The 21,533-nt window shown below is 35.8% G+C and overlaps 1 protein-coding gene across 1 annotated transcript in view; it reads left to right on the forward strand.

Moving 5' to 3' along the window:
- The first annotated feature begins 19,939 nt into the window (after window positions 1-19,939).
- Window positions 19,940-21,533, forward strand: part of Oseg5 (intraflagellar transport protein Oseg5) — an 85,897-nt gene continuing 84,303 nt past the window's right edge. Inside the window, exon 1 of the mRNA XM_074173792.1 lies at window positions 19,940-20,126. Within this exon, the coding sequence (XP_074029893.1) occupies window positions 20,032-20,126 (95 nt within the window). The 5' untranslated portion in view covers window positions 19,940-20,031. The remainder of the gene's footprint in view (window positions 20,127-21,533) is intronic.

Consider the following 21,533-nt stretch of genomic DNA (forward strand, 5'->3'; position numbering starts at 1 on the left):
TTATTTCCATTGTGCATAAAAGTAGTCGAAAGTTCATTTTTCAAATGATAAATGGAAAGATGGTGAAAAATGCTTCAATATTATATACATGTCCCTGTACATAAATCGTCAAGTTTTCTTAATAAAGCCGTTTTTGTGGAAAAATAGTTATTCACGTTTTACCTACAAGTGTTGAAAGTGGCATTTTATTTTGTGAATGGAGATTATTGCAAAACGAGCGTTAGCAAGTGGAGCAAACTCACGAGCAAAATAAAATCACTTTTAACAAATGTATCATACAAATTTTTTTTGTATAACGTTACTGCTGATAATAAAAAAAATTATAGGGTCCATGGGATTTGAACACACGATCTTTGGATTACAAGGCATATGTTACAACTACATACGCTAACTCACGTTATTTTAAGGAGGATTATTGGTTAGTCGTGAAGGACTTTCTACAGTTGGACTGAATACTATTTCGTCATCGTCAGTAACTTCACAGGGATTTAATATTACCAATAGCACGAACTGCATGTGTGAACTTTCCTAAATGATTTTTTGGTAGGTGTTCTGATTGAAGTGTTTCTATCAAAGAGATTTTCAATAACAGTTGTACAAAAAATAATGTTTAAAGAATTTTATTTCTAGGTACCCGTGGAAATATCAAGCTTATGACAGTTCGGTGACTTTTATAAGTAATTGATAAATGGTTATTGACGGTGTTTCAAAAAATCGCCAAAAATGAATGCAAATATTGATTATTCAAACGAAGTTCCTATGAAATTATTTATTATACACGGACAGTGTGGTCAAATCATTGCCAGAACTTGTAGAAAATTCAACCAAATGTATCCTGAATTAACACCAATGATTGAGAGGAAGTTTGTAAGATTACAAAATAATTTCCTTAACTATGGCTCCATGTTAAAAGCGCCTTTAACATTACCAAAACCTGTTACAATACTGTTAACTGTTACAATACTGTGAACTTTTTGGCATATTTTTATGCATATCCAGAAGCTTCCATTCGCAGTGCAGAAAAAGATCTAGGTGTATCACAGTACAACGAATTTTGAAAAATAACGGAATGCATCCGTATAAATTTACCAAAGTTCAAGCTCTAAAAGCAGAAGACTTCGAACGTAGAATGCATTTTTGTGAATCCCTTTTGATTCATACGCAGGAAGATCGGGAATTTTCGTCAAAAATAATTTGGAGCGACGAATCAAAATTTACGAGGGATGGTATTTTCAATAGAAGGAATGAACATTTTTGGTCTGATCATAATCCTCATGTTACAAAAGAAATGGGTTTTCAAGAAAAATTTTACCTGAATGTTTTCTGTATTCTGAAGAACAATAAAATTAGCTTTTTTATTTATGAAGACACGCTGAATGCAGAGAGATATCTCCAAATATTAAGGACCACTGTAACCGATTTTCTTGAAAATTTGCATTTAGAGGAATATAGGAATTCAACTGGATGGAGCGCCAGCTCATTTCACCCAGGAACTTCCCAGGAAACTTGACGAACTCTTCGACGATCGTTGGTTTAGGCTTTTAGGGCCGTGGGATTAGCCACCGAGATCACCCAATCTCACGTCACTTGACTTTTTTTATGGTTTGTTTTGAAAGAAAGGGTATACAGTACTCCAGTGCCTACCAAAGAAGAATTGTGACGGCGAATAGTGCGGAGTATTGAAGATCTGGATCCCCAGGAAATTGAAAAAGCAACCTCAAGTCGCGTACAAAAAAAACATTTTAAAGTGTTTAGAATGTAATGGACAACATTTTCAGCATTCATTGTGAAAATGTGATATTTTGTTTACAATTTTGTTATTTTAAATCATCCTATTATGTTATTGTCTGTACTTTCACATGTTTTAGCCCAAAAAAATCTTACTTTTTACCTAGAAATGACTGATTTTTGGTACAGTTGTTCCCTGGAAACTTTGAGCCATAGTTAAGGAAATTATTTTGTAACCTTACAAACTTCCTCTCGTTCATTGGTGTTAATTCGGGATACATTTGGTTGAATTTTTTACACGTTCTGACAATGATTTGATCACTTTGTTCATGTGTATAATAAATAATTTTATGAGAACTTTGTTTGAATAATCGACATTTGCATTCATTTTGGATGATAACTCTTTGTAAATTACTTATCAAACTACCCGAACTTGCTATAAGCTTGATAATTCCACTGCTACCTAAATCCAAATTCTAAAAAAAAATGTTTCTAGAAGAAGCGACTTTATTGAAAAAACTTGACGATTTAGGTATAGAGACATGATATATCATCTTGAAGCATTTTTCACCATCTTTCAATTTACCGAGTAATATACAGGGGGTTTCATTTGAAAAAATGAACTATGGACTACTTTTATGCACAATGGAAATAATAGTAATTTTCATAAATTGAGAGTACCTACTGATGTACTTAATTTCAATTAAGGCTATGTTTTGGACCATATTAAGCACAATTTATTTTTTATCTCGAAAACAGATAGAGATAGGTATAGGACATTATTAACAAAAAACTATTAAAATACCAGAGCAATTCCAAAAATGTATTAATATACGGGGTGTTCCATTGAAAAAATAAAGTTGCTAGGACGTTTTGAAGTGGAAGTGGCAACGCCGCAATGCTGAAAATATTTTAGATCGATAGAACAGGTAAGGAAATGTGAGAGGTGAAATTTTCAGAAGAATCATGCTTTGCATTTTCCAGAAACGTCTAACCTACCATCGACCGTGAGTCACGCTGTATACATAGTGAAGTTATTGAAAATATTCAATTGTTTGTACTATTTGAAAGTGGATTTAGTCAATTTTCATTCAAACGTACTTGAACTCTTATCGAAGAGCGATTGATAAAAAACGAGACTTTCTTAATCAATAAAAATTTTTTTGAACTCTCCACTTTCCTATTCAATAATACATATTTTTTTAATTTAAACTCTCAGAGTGATTCATAAATAAAATAAGTAAAAAATATAATGTTGAACGGTTTTATTGAAAAAAAAAGTAGTGATGTAATTAATGTACTGACATCTAAAAAATAACTTGGGAGGTCCTAGGTAGCAGTCATCACATCACTCTCCTCAGCAATCTACGGTATTGATCAGATAAAAAAATAATAAAATCGTTGGGCGTAGCGTAACCTGAATAAATATGTGAATACTACACCGAACGATTTTATTATTTTCTTATCTGATATACCGTAGAGGGGATCGTTATGATGACTGCTACCTAGGACCTTCCGAATTATTTTTCAGAGCCTTATTTACTTACATCATTATCAACTTTTTTTCAATAAAACCGTTAAACATCATCATTTTTACTTATTTTATTTTCAAGTTTTCAGTTTGCATTTTTTTTACTCACTTCTTCTCATTCTATTTAGTTCATTTAGTGCCTCGATATTACAAGGTAATATTTATTCGGTCATTATGTAGCTGTGGCCATCTTGAATTTGCATCTTTTTCAAAGTGTACTACTATTATACTAGTCGAGCCCTGTCATTTGATATACATATTGAGGTAGTTGTGGAACAATATGTAATCCGCCATTTTGTAGCTGCGGCTATCTTGGATTTACAATAATACAGAATTTATCAAATTGTATCAGAAGAGAAAACTAAAAGGATATATTTTAGGAGAGATTGATTTTTAAGAAGGATAGCTAAAACCTTTTTTTTCTGAAATTCAAATTTGTGTACCAAATTTCAGATCAATCTGGATAGGTTAGGTTAGGTCCACCGCAACCCGCAAGGGCTTATTGTGGCTCACACCTAATCACACTCGACCAAATAAACCCAGCTTCTTGACGAAGCCGACTAGCTTGTATGGTGAGTGGTTTTTCAGGTCAGATGGTAAGAGTACGGCTCTGCCGAACTCTAAAAACCTGATTCGGTCTCCAGCGGGGCAGGCACAAAGTATATGCTCTGGTAGTCGTATAACCAAGGTGCAAGATTCCCACCTTGATACCCGCGATAACCTTTCCATATGAGGGTTTTTGCACGTCAGCTACCCCTGACGATGCCCTAGATTCAACCGTGCAGGGCTTTTTCGCCTCGGATTTTGGTATATCATCACTAGAGCGCAAACGTTTGCTTACCTGCTCATGGGAAGTTTGTTTGTCCACCTGGGACAGATTCTGCGTACGCTGCTCAAAAATTTGGTGCAAGGTGGTTTCATAAGGTGCCTCGCTCTAGAGGAGACGACTCAGTCGTTTCCTGGCTACACCACCAAACCTTTTTTTTAGGTTCAGTTATTGGATCAGCGTCAGAAAGAATGAGTTCACTCTGTCCATAAGAGTCCCACGAGTAGGTAAGGAAAGAAGGTCAATCACGGCAGAGCCCCGCATTACCGTGACAAAGCAATGCTACGACGAGAGGGCGCCCGGTATCTCGAAGGTTCCGTAGAGACAGCTGATAGGCTCAGTGTCATTCATCCTCTCGGCAAGGATACACACACCTTAAGATTAAGCTATCGTTGGGATGCCATTTAATTAGGGAATAACAGAACCACAAGTGATTCTGTCATTTCCGTATCCAGCGGGGCTACGTGGAAGCAGGCATCCGATGGTCGGTTTGTCAACCCCCACATCCCAAGCCAATGCACTCGCCAAAAACAGCATGCACAGTGGTTCAGGCAGTGGAAGATAAACAAGCACAGCCAACCCGCCTATTTGGAAGGCAAGGTGCGATCGAAAATATATTTTCATGAAAAAAAAGAAATGAGAGAAATGAAAATTTCTATGTTTTTTTACCACTTTTATTTGTAACTGAAGTTATTACAGTTCAATGTAAACATTTGAAAATTTCCTTGTAGGACAAAACTGCAGTAAACCTAGTTACAAATAAAGGTGGTGAAAAACATAGAAAATTTCAATTCTCTTTTCTCATGATGATATCCTACCACGTAGTAACGGATACATCCATCATACTTTTCGAGTATCCATTTCTTGCTTCAACTATCCATCTAGTTTTCGTCATTAATCGAGATTTATTTGCTTCCTCATTGAAAAGCTGTTGTTGCCCTCGTGAAACAATCACGGGCATTTCATAATGTACGCCAAGATTATTCAGTGAGGGCATCTCGATAACCCCGATCCAGAACAAAAATATCACTTCAATTAAACCATCCCCTTATGTCTGCTCAAACTGATTCTCCAAAATTCTTGCGTCATTGTTGCGAACGTCTGAGCAATAGGGTCCTTGAATACTTAGAAATTGCTAGGCTGGTGGCTAGACTAGAGGGATAATGGAATATCACCTTCAAGAAATCATCCGACACACCCTGACGCAATTTACAGAGGAATGTCATAAGGTCTTTTTTCGGCATATATCTATGACCATGTTTCTGTGGAACCATATCACAGAACATAAAGAGATGATGTCTGCACGCCTTCACGTTATCCGGGATGAATATATTCCAATGGACGAAAACATTGGCCCTGCATTCATTGGATAGAGTTTGCTGATCAGCGGTGGCATTTCAGATGTAATATGTATGGCTCGATGTTTATGTCTAAACATTTAGTCTTTCTTATACAAGTTGGATCAATCGTCAAGTCCCTTATTTCATACATAATAGATCGATTATAGTTTAAACATATTCTTGTTTCTTCTCCTATGATGAGAGGAAGACCACCTCGTGCATCCCGCCTAGAAATAGCTATTTGACACTTTTCCAAATGTTCTTCTGCATGAATAAGATGTGACATTCGAGCGGGTATTGATAGGGTATCTCATACAAGGTAATTCACTTCATTTTGATAGGCCACGATGACCTGGTAATATTCCAATATGAGTTACAACTGAAGATAATGATTATCTCATCTTATCTAACTTGGCAGAGCAGAAAATGGAAAGAAACAAGTAATTGATAAGCAAAACATCAACCGATTGTCAAATTATTAGCAAATACATTTCATCAACGTTCAACATCGAACTATGTTTGCTATCGAAAACATTCAAAACTCTGACAACAATCAAAGACATTCCAAGGACTGCTAAAGTTTAGATATGAAATAATATATGCACTTGCATGATAAAGTAGAAGGAACACGTCTTGGAAACGAAAAAGTTGTTATTTTAGTACAGTAAATGGTGTTTTGTTAATCTGATTTTTTAAAATCGCCTTTGGCTTTTTTAAAAAACGTTGAAGAGGCACAAAAGAAATATGGCAATTTTCAATTTGAGCAAATCATGTTTATACTGCTGAAATTGAAGGTACTACTTTTCTTTGCAAGCAGCTATACATAATTCGGAAATGCATATATGAAACCAGACTACTTCAATGAAATGAATAAAAACTCTTTTGTCTGATTTCCACTAGTTAATTTTATTTATACGACCGGTTTCGGGTTTAACCCCATTATCAAGTATAAAACTTAAATATGAAATTTCTAAACTTGGTTATATCGGAAGTTTTCAGGTAAGACAGAAGGACAGGTAATTAAACGAACCAAAATGTTAACTATAAAATTCAACACTGAAGATTTTAGGGGTTGTTAAACTTATAAATTCAAATGTGGAGACCTGCATAATTCGAGTTGCTCGTTTAGGGGTATATATTTCAGGTTTTTAATTGATTTGTTAATTTCCATGGCTTCCAACAAATTCAGGTTTTCCCCTTCATTACATATGTGTAGGATTTTGAGGTTATCATTATTCATCATGTGTTTTGACTCTTGAAGATATTCATACATTGTGGATTTTTTGTTCAAACAGACGTGTTCACGGAGCCTTACGTCAAACTTTCTACCGGTTTGGCATGTATATACTGCAGAGCATTCGCCACAAACTATTCTATATACAGGGTGGGGCACCGAAAACGAAACAGATCGAATATCTTCAAAACACATGTGTTCTGAAAAAAAAATGCAAAAACACGTCAATTTTCAATCCAAGGGGGACATCTTCCTATCATAACCTCAAGTGTAATACCTCTTTCCCCACCATTCGGTGAATATCACTTAAATAATTTGAATAGGGAAAGTAGTAAGTGTGACACATCGTTGAAAAGGTAATTTCATAAGGAATTCAGCCATGTTGATTTCACCTACCTAACTTTCGATTTTGGCGCCTTCTGGCGGGAAAAAACTGTTCCGTATTCCAAGTTATGATACTTCATTCGCAAGCTAATTTGACATACATTCGGTGACAATGCATTATGGAGTTTTTCTTGGGGAAAAAACAAGATGGCGGCTTCACAATGGCGGACAAGATTTGCAATTATGGTCCGATTTAATTCAAAATTGATAAGTGGTGATTTTCAGGGGCGAAAATTATGAATTGTTTTTCAATGCTCCAAAATGGCGTACGAAATTTGTAATTATGGTTCGATTTAACCCGACACCGAAAACGAATTCTTCAAAACACATGTGTTGTGAACATAATGCAAAAAAACGTCAGTTTTAAATCCAAGGTTTTTTATTATACCAATACATAGGCGTAGTAAGTCAATTGTTATTCCAAAGGTACGAATGTCATCAAATAACTTCAGAAATGCTCAAAAACGTCAGACGGCGTTTCGAGAATAACTTTTACATTAATGGCAGTTCATAGGGAACACTTTGAGAATCTACTGTGAATTAAAGTAGTTTGCGATGATTGGATTATGTAATCTTTTCAATTGTTGTTCTCTTTTCGTGAATTTTTTCATCTCGTTTGGGTTTTGCATTGAACAGAGTTCTGCCTAAATTACTATTACTTATGGAAGCTATTGTTATTTTGTATTTAGAGAAGAAAATATATTCACAGAATGAGATTGAGTTACAACCTTTGAATATTCTTTTCTTTGTGCAATAAAAATCATTAATAAATTCTCATCTCAGATAATTTTGTCATTGAAATGTTCCAAAGTTTGTCTAGGAAACAATATTATTTTCCGTTATTCCGATTATTCGAGAAATCGATGAAATACTTCCCCTATCGCACCCCCAGAGCATGTCACCAATTTTTTTAGATCCCCTACATTGTTTCGTATGTATCAGATGCTCCTTGATGAGTAGATTTCAACAAAGTATAAAACATATGGTCTGAAGCATATGGTTCGTGAGCTACAAATTATTTGAGTTGAAAACGAGCCACCCACCCTGGATAACTTCTGAAACAATGATTCGCAGGAAAAATAAAAAGCAGATCAACAATTATACAGCAGGTCACATTTTGAAATATTCGTTCTAGAGACAAATAGGGAAACGATAAATCAGAAAAAGAGATGTTTTTAATAATTCTTGAATCAAAATTTACTGACTGGACAATGAGAAAAAAATGTATAGTAAATGTTCAAAAACATTTCCACCAACTTCCATACAATGGTACAAAAAAGCTTCCACTGCCGCCCTCACATGGTTGAGTATCTCGGAAGTTATTTCTCTGCAATATCACATGATATTCTCTCCCAAATCATCTAATGTTGTTGATTCTATCTCATACATTTTAGACTTCAAAAGATCCCATAGAAATAAATCTACAGTAATGAGATCCGAAGACCTTGGTGGCTATTCTGTAGGACTTCTTCTGCCAATCCAGCGACCAGGAAAATGTGCATCCAAAAATTGTCGTACTGGAACTGCATAATCAAGCTGAAAAACTATTTCGTATTCGAATAAATTTATATCCTCCTCAATTGCCCTATTGATGCACGGTATTATTCGATTCTCCAACATATCCAAATATTTTTCACCAGTCAAATTATCATCGATGAAAGAAGGTCCTATGATGTGATCGTTGGGTATGAACTTGACGGCATAAATGAATATTCGTATCACTCCAATATCAACAATTTTGCCGATTCACCTATCCATTCAAACTAAACGTATATTCACCTGAAAAACGAATTTTATACAAGAAATTCTGATACAAGTTGATCCGTTCAGTGAGACTTTCACAAAACTCGATACGTCTATCGAAATCATCTTCGTTCAATTCATGAACTAATCTAATCTTATATGGATGAAATTTGTACTTATAAAGGATCCTGAAAACATTTGTATGACTGATTCCTGATTCTTGAGATAACTTAGTAAGAGATTGCGAATTTTCCATCAGTCCAACGTACCCTAAAACTGTAATACAAATAGCTTCATCGTTGACAACTTCTGAACGGTTATGCTTTTTATTGTTAACAGATTCAGTTTCTATAAATTTGTTTAATAATTCCGACACATATTTGTGTCGTACATTTCTTTCTGGATGATTATCATTGAACATACGGGCAGCAGCTCTAGCACTATTTCCATTCTGGTAGTACAAACTCACTATTTCAATCCTTTCTCGAAGCGTATAAACCATTGCTTCTCAAGAATTCACAAAAACAGAAACAGCAATTGCAACTTCACACGGTAGGTAATTGTTATTGTAGAATGAGAAAAATACAAAGTGAATGAAATATCGAATCTTCAAAATAAGACTTTTTTGAAGTATACTTTACAAAAACACCTGTGAAACCTAGCTAACAGATTGTATAGAAGTTCTTGCAGGGTGACTCGTTTTCAACTCAAATAATTTTTAGCTTCCAAACTATGAGCTTTAGACCATAGTGTATTCTACTTTCTTGAAATTTGTTCATCATAGAACATCTGATAATGCAAAACAATATAGGGTGATCCATTAAAAAAATTGTGACATGCTCTGGGGATGCAATAGGGGAAGTGATATCAAATGTGAATATGTCAAATGTGTCCCCTGTATACTATGGCTGAAGTGAAGAATTTTTCCTGCAAATCATTGTACCAAAAGTTATTCGGGGTGGCTCGTTTTAAAAGGAATGCACTGTTTATATTAGCTACATAGTTTCAAAACATCAGCTGAATATATTGGTGGATGCTGACTATACAAAAGAAATCCTTTTTCCGAAATTGAAAATATATTTTTGATCCCCCCGTATCTTCCAAATATTTAAAGTTAGATGGTTGATTCAAATCTGAAATATAATCGTTCTCTCATGTACTGTAACTAACATTGATTGCATATGAATCTGCAGGAAAAAGAATATTTTGTCGAAAAAGTTCGATAAAAATTACCAAAAACAAAGTTCGAACCTCTGTATACTCGCCAGTTTTGATTCTAGAAAATGTTATCATTTGAACTTTTTGATGAACATATTGTGGACTATTCAATTATGAAAATTCAGATGAATACGATGAAAATGAAATTCCGGATTTTTTGAAAAAGTGTCAAAATATCGAAACGACGGCATTCAGAGAGTTGACGCAACGGTTACTTCTGTTCAGGATGGCATGGACTACATCATTTTGAAATGTCAACGTTTTTCTACGAAATCGGTTTTCCATAGGATTTGTGCGGGGTCTTTTGACCCAAACAAATGAATATAGTGCAGTCATTTGAGGTTTTATCTGCGGAAAAATTTCTACTGAGCTGAATTTTGGTATACACTTTCATTTTGGCGTTTCAATGAAGATGTGGAAAATCGGCATTGATATCGTGCCGGCTAAAGAAGTTATAATGGTCAAAATGTCACGAAAATCAGTTTTTCGGGAATATCTCGCAACCTATGGTTAGGAGGTCAATAACGGTCGATACAAAAATTATTCTTTATACGATTATCTACAAAAAATGTCTCTTGCATTTTTCTGTAAAGTTAACCGTTTTCGGACTAGAGCGCTAAGAAAGCGACTACATTATGATGATACACTCGTTTCCGCACCACCTTTGAGGTAGAATGCAAGGCGCGTTTTTTTACATGATTTCCCCCGTTCCACCGAAGGCATAATCCATGAACTGTAATATTTTTTTTTATTTTATGCTCAATAAGTTTTTAATTGTACATTGAAAAGTAGGGGAAAAATTTTTGTAAGTATATAATATTTTTTTATATTCATTCGTCGTTGATATCCTCAATTTCAACTTCATCAAAAGTTGTTGACAAAATATCGAGTGGACTTATTGCTGTATTTAAATCAACATCTTCATCATTTTCTTCACTAGTGGGCTCTGCGTTTAAGCATGACTGACTACGATAACGTCCACAAGCTTTAAGAACATTTCAAACCAATTTTTTTACTTCCATATTTGCCGCCACAAACTTTTGTACAACTACAATAGATTGTGTTTAGTAGATCATCGGGTGCTGGTGGCAATAAAGTTTTTATTGGTTGTAATATATTATTTTTCAACTCCCAACCCCATTGTTCTGGATCAATTTATTCTCCTAGCTAGGTTTGTATTTGATAATAGACTCGATAAATATGCTGTTGAGCTGCTAAAGAAGTGGGTGGTAACAATTGAAATTTCACATCTGTGCTTTGTCTTGTTGGTTTGGCAAAACTGCAGTAACTGTAATGGTCAATTGAATTTTCTGATTTTGGAGCACCGAACATTACTAGTAGAAAATGTATTCCAGCATTGACAAGGGCATCTCGAGCGCAATTTTCTTGTTGGAATATTTCTGCAGAATTGTGTAAATCGGGTCTTTTTTCAAACATCTTCATGACTTTAATTTTTCCATTCCCAAAAAGTGTTGAAGTTGTCTCACATCCGGTCATAGCCGGATATTTATCTTGCAGTGTGGATACTTGTTGAGGCTCTCAGTCGTGTATATTTTTGTTTCAACATTGACTTCCCTGGTTTCTTAAAAAAATGGATGTAAGTTGATTAAGTATTTGGGTGCATGCTATAAGAAGTACCAATAGATGTATGTCTTCGCCAATGATAATTGTAGTATTATTATTGATTTTTCAATTGCTGTTTTACGTATTAACTATCAACGAAACCTCTATAATATAAGTATATTTGTCACAAAACGCCTGAGTAGAAGTTAAAAGTTTAAAAAAACTTAAACACATTGATAAAAATCAATAGATTTGACGCCTTATATGTATACGGTATACAATACCCTATGTGAGTTCATTGTATTCGCTTTCTCAGCGCTCTAGTCCGAAAACGGTTGACTTTACAGAAAAATGCAATCGACATTTTTTGTAGAGGAATGTATGAGGAATAATTTTTCTAATGACCTTTATTGACCTCCGAGCCATAGGTCGCGAGATATTCGTAAAAAACTGATTTTGATGACCTTTTGACCCTTATAACTTTTTTAGCCGGCACGATATCAATGTCGTCTTTTCACATCTCCATCAAAACGCCATAATGAAGGTGTATACCAAATTTAGCTCAGTAGGAACTTTTCCGCAGATTGAGGTTTAAAAAACCTAAGATAACTGGATTAATAAACAAACAAGCAAACAAACAGGGCACGATAATAAAACCGTTTACAAAGAATACAATGGATTGTTTTGATTTTGACCTTTGTCACTGCTCAGTGGCACTGTTGAAATTTGTGGGAACTTTCACGAGAAAGTTTCCTGCAAATTTCTATCCGAAATCATTGATGTGTATCTATCTGAAAGAGAAAGTGTGTTCTGTTGAGAGTTTCAGAGTTAGGAATTAGTTTTCTTAATCTCCTGAAAACGTCAAATTGGTTGGTGAAATTCGTGTCTAGAAGAGTATTGCATTTCTTGTGATCAGAATAAGTGCTTATTTTGGAGTTATTCTACGCCAGAGGTTTAGTTTCACCTTTTATTAAGAATTCAATTGTTACCTATCATTAATTTATATTTTGTTTTCAAATCTTAAAGACAAAATTCCCTTTGACTCACTATTTAAATTAATTTATTCAATTCCCTTCCATGATTGTAAGAGTGCGTATATTAGCCAAACGTCGAAGCTGTGTTAAAAGACCATATTGCGTCACATAAAAGTTAAAAAAAAAACACAAACATTACAGGAAAATCCTAAAGGCGCTCTCAGGGTGGTAGCTGTGCGAAAGTAGCGATTCACATTGGATTTGAATCGCTGAAGGTCAAATCCATTTGGAATTCATTTGTAAAAACGTTCTCAGGAAGTTCATTCTACATGAACCCAGTTCTCCAAATGAAAGAGTTCTTAAACAGTGAAGTTTAAGGTGTACTGAGTTGAACCTCATAACGATGAGCAGCCACAGTCCATCGCGTATTTCTGACATGTACCGCTCTTGGTGGAATCAAATGTGCCAAGTCACTGGAACACTTCCCGTGAAAGTATCTATAGAAGAGAGACAATTCCGCAATCTTTCTTCGATGCTCTAGGCTATCAAGATTGCAAGTGATGTTCGCGTTTATAATCAGGCGGATGGCTCTTTTCTGGATGAAATCCAGCAACTTGAAGGTATGTTTGGGGGCAGAGCTCCATACATGAGAACAATACTCCAAAGAAAGTCTGATCTGAGCTTTACAAACCATCAAAATTTACTGAGGTGTGCACAGTTTTCTGGTTCAGAACAGTGTTTCAAGCTCTTGGGAAGCAGCCTTTGCAATTACAGCGACATGATTGTGCCAAGACATATTGGTGTCCATTCCAACCCCTAACAAACTTATCGAAGCAGAAAACGGAATTGTCTGACCTGACATTATGATATCCGGTTCGAAGACATTTATTTTCTTGGAGAAAATCGATGACTGGATTTTTGTGGCATTGATTTGAACCTTGTTACTTTCACCTCGATTCGAAATCACTTCTAGATCCTCATTAAGATATGCAACCTCCTGCTACAGAGACAAGTGTGCTGTGGTCAGCAAAGCAATATATTGAATTCTTGGTTTTCTCCAATAAGTCGTTGATTTACAATAAAAAGAAGGTTTGAGACAATATGGATCCCTTGGGAACACCGGCGTTAATGGTAAAAGTATTCGAGAGATATCCATCGACAGCCACTTGCAGGGAAAGTTCTTTTAGGAAGCTGAAGAGCTATACACAGAAATAATTCAACAAGCCATAACATCGAAGTTTGGCCAGCAAACCCCCATGCCACACACGGTCAAAAGCCTCAGAAATATCAAGCGCAACAGCTCTTGACTCTCCATGTTTCTCAATTGCATTATTACAAATATGGGTGACATATGATAAAAGGTCGCCTGTTGATCTGTTTCCGAAAACCATATTGATGATCGCTCAAGATGTTGAAACCTTCCAAATATTTGAGGATATGCTAGTTTACGGATATCTCCACGATTTTTGATATCACTCAAAGCAAAGCGACTGGTCTATAGTTATTTGGAAGAGTTTTCTTGGGAATGGGCTGAACACGAGCAATCTTCCAACAAGAAGAAAAAACCCATTTCTTGTGAGACAGGTTGGAAAGTCTGCAAAATACTGGCGCCAGTTCATTTACGCACTTTATAAGTACGATAACGGGCACTTCATAAGGATCAGACGCCTTGTTGATGTTGAGATGTTTCAGAGTTCGCTTGACTCGACGCTGTTGGAAACTAATTTTCGGCATTGTGGATTCTAGTGTGGGAATAGTGGGTGGTGCTTTCCACAGAAAATCGACTGCGGAGGTGAATGCAAATGTTTCAGCTAGTAGATTTGCTTTTTCTATGGCTGTTGTTGCAATTGAACCATCCGCTTGTGTTAGTGTGTGGATTTTGTAAAGTCCTGATCAACAGCTTCAGCTACCGACCAGAAGGACCTAGATCCGTTGGGATTGCTAAGCAATTTATTCCTAATTCTCTGATTGTGGAACTCTTTGCTTCCATGTATCCTAAGTTTGCAGTTGTAGCGAGCAATAATAAACCGGTTTTCGGTACTGAGATTTTTGCGCCACTGCCGGTAGGTGAAATTTTCTGGGGCGACAGCTTGCTCGCAATTTTTGTTGAACCAAGGTTTGCCGTTAGAAGGTCGTTTCATTGAAAGAGGAATATATGCATCCATAGATGATAGTATATTTTCCGTGACTTCATAAGCACAAGTTGATGAATCTTTAGAGCTAAAACAAATATCTAGCCAGGATAAATTTCGGAAATGGTCTTGAAGATCCTCCCATTCAGCCAAACTTTGCGCGGGTTAGAATGTTCCCCAACAGTTATCGTTATCGTTCACTCAAAATGAACTCAATGAAGTGAGTTTGTGGTCAGAAGAGCCCAATGGAGACCTTACTGTGACTGTTTCAATTTCTGGATGGATTGTTAGGTATAGATCCAGAAGACTAGCATATTCTCCATCACGATCAGGAATTCTGGCTGGCTCGTTTATAAATCTGAGTAAGTCCGCTGGTTATTTCAAAAGCCTTAGCTTTGCGACCTTGTTCGTCTTTGATATTCGAAAATTTGTGCCATTGGTTATTGTGGACATTGAAGTCACCGAATATGGAAATTTTGGTACTGGTCAATGTCGTTTGCAAGTGGAGAGAATAGTTCCCTATATTGTGTATCACTAGGTGGTCGATGAACTAATAGTAGATTGTAGTAGTGATAGTAAGTGATAGTAGATTACACACTGAAAGATGTACTCTCGCAACTCTCTCACTCATTATATATTCTTTTTTGGAAGATCCATTGTACACATATTTTACAGTTCTTCATTTCTCAAAAGAAAACAAGAAAATTCCCCACGAAACAGTCTGAGAATTTTTTTTTCGTGCATTGTTTCAAGTAGGCTAAAATTACATCGATATAATGTCGGAGAGAAAATCGTATACTATATAGACCACTCCGCGAGCAAACCTTGAAAAAGCAGTAACCAATCTCTCGTTTTCTGCAGACACCATAGAATCTCAACAAGACAAATCATTTCAGCCCTTTTATCACGATATTACAACTGGCGCGCACAATAGTCCCATTTGCGGCTCATTGAAAGAAGAGGAAGATGCCAGAAGGGCATGTTTATTGAATTCAGACCCTCGACTGACGGGCCGTGACAACTGATATCCGATGTAATTCCGATTTTCAATATGCTTTGATATATGGCTGTGGTGTGTGAGAGTACACGCTCCCGTATTAGCATAATATTTTAGCTTGTCAAATATATCCGGATTGACACCCTCGTTGCAACGCACTGTATTAAATCAATGAGGAAACTGATTGACCATGAGGGTGCGTGGGAGCATGTATTTTGAAGAGAAGAAAACTGAGGAAATTCGCACTGGGTCTCAGATTAGTGTACAGGGTGATTTTCTTAAAAGGTTGGAGTCAAAAATAAATTGGGAATATTTAGCTTCCAAAAACTTAAATGTGATATAGGTTCTTTCAATTTTCATCAGAAAAAGGTATCTGTTACAGGGATTTGTGTAATTCAAAATGATCAGTTAGTTTCTAATGTACAAAATAATTCGTTTGATCCTATTGTCAATATCAACTACTCCTATCACAGCTAAATACTGGATCTGTAATTCTATTCTATGCATCGCTGGGGTATGATAGAAAAAATATTGAAGACGATATGAATGCTTCGAGATTGTAAAGGTTTTGATGGCTACTCATCAAAAGTGATCACAAGACACAAAGATAGCTCTTAATTGAATGTGGCCAATCTTGATTCAAATACAAGCAATCAGAGCAGCTGTATAACATACATATATGGCTATGTAGTACACCGGTTTTTTTTATTTTGTAGCACCAAGAAGACTTCCTTGCTGATACGATAAGGTGCAGAACGAATAACTTTTCATTATCAACAGCGATTGCTACAGCAGAGCAAATGATATGCTCTACAGGTAAAAACACCTAGCCAATGTCTCTCATGTGAACCTACGATTTTGTAGGTTTTTGTCTGCAGGTGGCACAGTGGTACATCCTACTGAATCAACCGGTGATGGAGCTTATGACTAGATGGAATAAATTTTGTTCGTTCTGGATAGTCAAAAGGTTCACTCCGTCTGAAATTACCCACCGAAACTGGTCTATGATTGGTCGTCCCGACCATATATAGGAAGTTACTTCTGACGAATCTTCCAAATAAAAGACGTTGCACAGGTGCCTGATAGTTATACTTTAGCTTTCTGCGCGGCATTAGCTAGGGTAGTTTTTTTTTTTCATCGGGTATCTGCCACGCGTACCTACAAAATAGTAGGTTCACATGAGATACAAGAGTGAGGTGTTTTTACCTGTACTTGAGCATATCATATGCACATCTCCGGACCCAAAAAAAAATAAGTAGGTAAGTATGCCGAAAATTACCACTGATGACGTTTATCAAAAGAGTTCATCAATATTAACTTCTATAAACTACCTACTGAATACTTAGGAGCTGGTGATATTATGTGATATCTGTAGCGAGTAGAATAAGAATACCACTATGTTTCGTTTATTGTCTATGACTACTGACTAGCGACTCAACTCGACTTCTCACAAACAGGAGACTATATATGCCTTCATTTTTTTGTCATATGTTATTTCAGCTGATCCAAGAAAAATAATCCTGATCCTACCTGATGGACTATCCTTTGTAGATATGAGGATTGGAAGTCTGGCCCTCTATATAGAAAGTTCCAGGATAGTCGAGCGTATTTGCATACCACAACATTTCAGGACATCTCGGAACAAACTGGAATGTTCTGTAATATGATAGAATGATCGTGAATGATCTGAAACGTTCGAATAAAATAAGAACCTATCATGGAAGATTTTTACTTCAAAAGCATTCTATTAAAAATATAGTGGTTAAAAGTTTAGCTCTCTGAAAACTTCTGGAATATTCAAGAGTGTTTCAGAGCTTCTCATAATATTCCATAACATTCCAGAAAATGTAGGGACATTCTGAAAATTGGTAGAATCTAGATTAAGGTAATAATATAGAATGTTCCTGAAAATCATGGAACTTCACATATCATTGTGGACGGTCAAGGGAGTAAAATATTCTGGCAGCTCTTTTTCGCTTATTCATGAATCGCATAAGACGCATGGTTCGAGTTAAACAGTAATCTCGCTTGTAGTTCGCTTCGACTTGATGAATATTTTTTCAAGGATTCATCTTCGCGACATTGTATAGTTTTCATCTGTGTCAAAATGAATCATGGTTTAAAGACATTTCATACGAAAGCAGCATTCATCTACGGAGTCAATAGTGTATAAATTCTTAGAATTCCACAATGTCAAAAATCCCTTAATCAAACGCTGTCTCAGCTAACCACCCCCCAACTTTCCTTCCCAAATGCCTATTGTCTCCCGCAAGACCGGACCCTCTTAATCCCATTTAACACTTTCCTATCGGTCCCAGGACGGTCCCATCTGCGTTGTCTTATTTATACGACCGCGACCGAAACCGCCCCGATGGAATTGTTTGGATAAGGGCTCGCCAACCCCCTTTCCGAAGTCCTGTTGGTCGGTTTCGGTTCGACGCCGAATTTATCAAAATTAAGATTGAGCACGAGATACTCGAGGAGAAATCTCGTTGAAGGGACTCGAGGGAATATTTTTCGAAGTGTTCAGATGAATGATTGTTTCACACACAATTTTCAAATTAATGACGGCGCAGATATTTTTTTTTATTTTGATGTATACAATGCATACCTACATCAAAAGTTACAAAATGCGTTACTTTTCACAAGTGATTTATGAAAAGTTTATTCCGTCATCCATTACGAAAAGTTAAGGCCACTCTTGTATGGAACTCGTTACTAAATTCTACTTTGTGTACTTTCCCAAAAATCGCGCTTGTTACACGAAATACAACTTTTCCCAACTGGTCACATGAATAGATATTCTTGATTGAACATATCGTTGAAAAATATTCACCTATAAAATCTTTCCACAAAGGGATAATATGGCCGAGTTTGCATGTCACTAAGAGTGTTTTCAAATGAAATTGTAATAATTTGTCCAAATTCATTTTACCCAAATCGAAACACATTTTCAAAACAAAATCGTTTCTGAAGGAGGCCATCTGTCTCACAAGAACGCCATCTATGGGCTCAAGAGAAGACTAAATCCACGTAGGTATAGTAAAAATAATTAAGGCTTTCCATAGAGGTCCGTCTCAAAGCAAGGCTTCGACATCGACCGCCGAACAAGATATTTCTGTCTCTTTCACAGTTTTCTGCTTCATGAAATTATTGAGCTCATGTGGTTGCTCAAAAACTGTAATTACAGAAAGCTGTTTTCAACTTATATCATCAACCGTATAATGTAAGATTTTCACTAAACTAGGCAGTATTATTAACAATCGGAAACATATCGAAAATGCCTCGTTTTTTACACAATCTTCCAGATCGAAATAAGAGAATGCTAAATTATTTGGAACATAAGGAACTGAAAGCAATTATCTGAAATATGGGTAGCAGTTTGGTTAGAGTACTCGTGAGAGGTTGATTTCTTTATTCAATTTATGGAATCAACCACTATTTTTGGTTCAGGATCGATCACTACTCTGTAATGATGGGTATTCACTAAGTATAGTCTAATTAATGCTAGAAATCGCATGATGACAGTTAGGACCTCGTTAATGCTTACCTCGAACAATTGGTCGAAAAAACGCTTTTCAACTTTTCCACCATATCAAGAGATAAATAATACTGGCTTTGAAATTTATACTTTGAACATCTTGAAAAATGCAAAAATATATCATTCCCATTTTTGTAGCATGGAAAAATGTCCCAACTATCTACCTATCGACAGAGGATTATGAAGGTTTTTCCCAAAATACTTTTCATTGTGAGAAAAAGTCGGTTTGCTGAAGATTTCAATATTTTTTATGCCAAAATTCTGATGAGTAGAATAGAGTATGCCAAAATTTTGTATTCACACATAAATATATTGAAAAATACTTGCGAGTTTTCCACATAACCAATTAAAAAAAACGTGTTTGTTTCACTCTACATTGACAATTTCCAATACATTTGGCAGCTCTATACAATGAAACGAGTTTTGCGATTTTGATAACGATTTATAGCAAAAATCTCACAAATGTCAATACATTTTTCGTGAATTTGGAAAAGTAGGTATCCACTAAATTAATGAAAAATTTAGGCACAACAATCCTCAGAGTGAACAATATAAAAACATATATTTTGACTTCTTCTAGTTCATGATGGAACTTGTAGAAATGCATTTCCACCAAAAATAAAAACAAACCTACGAACAACTTTCTCAAGTGAGTGTAAAGATGTATGAACTCAATAGTATACTGCTTCTTGACCCTGTATACACCCTCACATGCAGCGAATCTATTTCGTTGCCATGGCAACACAATACAATCAACTCGTACAATTCTGTTTTACAATATTATTTCAACATTGTTTTCATTCATTCTCTCCAACTAGTAATGAGATTCAAAATATCTCTTGCCGACAAACCATCCCATAGAGCTCCTGTGACATGTGTTGGTTGGAGCAGTACAGAAGAAGTTTATTCAGCTGGGTAAGTCAAACATTGTAGTTAGTACTAGACCAAGTTGTCACTGTGTTTTGTGGTACTACTGATTAGTTTATTTCACATTTCTCGTTCATTCAAGAGATGTGTTGTGTATGCTAGATTTATATATTTCCTTCAAAATTTACAAGAGCATGAATTAATTCTACATGCGAAAAATACGATTCTTCAATGGAATTTGAAACACCTTTCTTGGAGAACTTTTTATAATAGGAAATTTGGGAAATGAGCTATTGAAGTACACATGAAGCTATTATTACTGACACTGTTCATGAGAAATACTGGATAGACTGCGTCCTCCAATTCTGTAAAAAAGTTATGGACCTCTAAAGTTCCAGAAATCGCAATTTTTCAGCCTTCTTTTTCAACTATACAAACTATGGAAAAATACAAGTATATATTCACCACATCACTTCCACATCTTATTTCACCTTCTTTGGAACTTTTCAATTTGAAAATTAACAGTTTTCCTATAATATTCAGTTCAAATACATGTTCAATACAGAATCACTATATAGGGGGGGTCGGAATGTCATCATTTTCGATTGACATTTGTGGCTGCATATGGCGGGCACTGCCATATGATTGGTCGAATCCATTGCCCAATTATACTAAATCGTCTTAAAAAATAAACAATATGAACAATAAGGGATTAATGTGAGCCCTGGCTGGAGTTTTCAATATTATTTATACGAAAAGGGATTTATTAGTTATCAAATTATTGAAAAAAAATTGATTTTACTTATCGAGTTTCCAGAACGAAACGGGATTTATTAGTTATCAAAGTATCGAAAAAAAAAAGATTTTACTTATCGAGTTTCCACAACATGGTGAAGAAGGTAAATGTTCAAGATTCACACATACCATTGACAGGACACTGCCCGCATCATCGAATAATACTGTCGAATTGAATGTAAATATTTTTTGGCATAATTACATTACATTACCCAAATTATCCATTGGCTCAAATATATAAAAACGACCTTCCGGTTGATTGGAGACCCAAACTACACAAGCAACATTGTTAGAACTTGTCTGTTTTCTATAGACACTTTTACAGGAAGTATTCTGCTGATGAAGAGATAGCGACGGAAAAGACGATGGTACTATTTCTTATTTGAATACAGCCTTCCACATTTGATAAAATATATATTTTTATATGAATTGAAATGGATATATTTTTAGAAAAGATTTTTGCAAAAGAAACGTTTTGGCTTTCTACTTCTCCTTCTTTATACAAAAAAAAAGTAGAACTGTTGGAGGACAGTGGGACGCACATGGTGCCTTTTACCCCGTGTGGTCACCTGGATCACTATAGATCCAGGTGACTGTAGTAGGAACGGATCGATTGAAGCTAAGCCTATGGCGAAAAGCGCTTACTGCGCAACCTCTGCT

The sequence above is a fragment of the Leptinotarsa decemlineata genome, unplaced genomic scaffold, assembly GCF_025532065.1.
Source record: "Leptinotarsa decemlineata unplaced genomic scaffold, Ldec_3_MD MMD2_tig00000505_RagTag_RagTag, whole genome shotgun sequence".
Taxonomy (NCBI): Eukaryota; Metazoa; Arthropoda; class Insecta; order Coleoptera; family Chrysomelidae; genus Leptinotarsa; species Leptinotarsa decemlineata.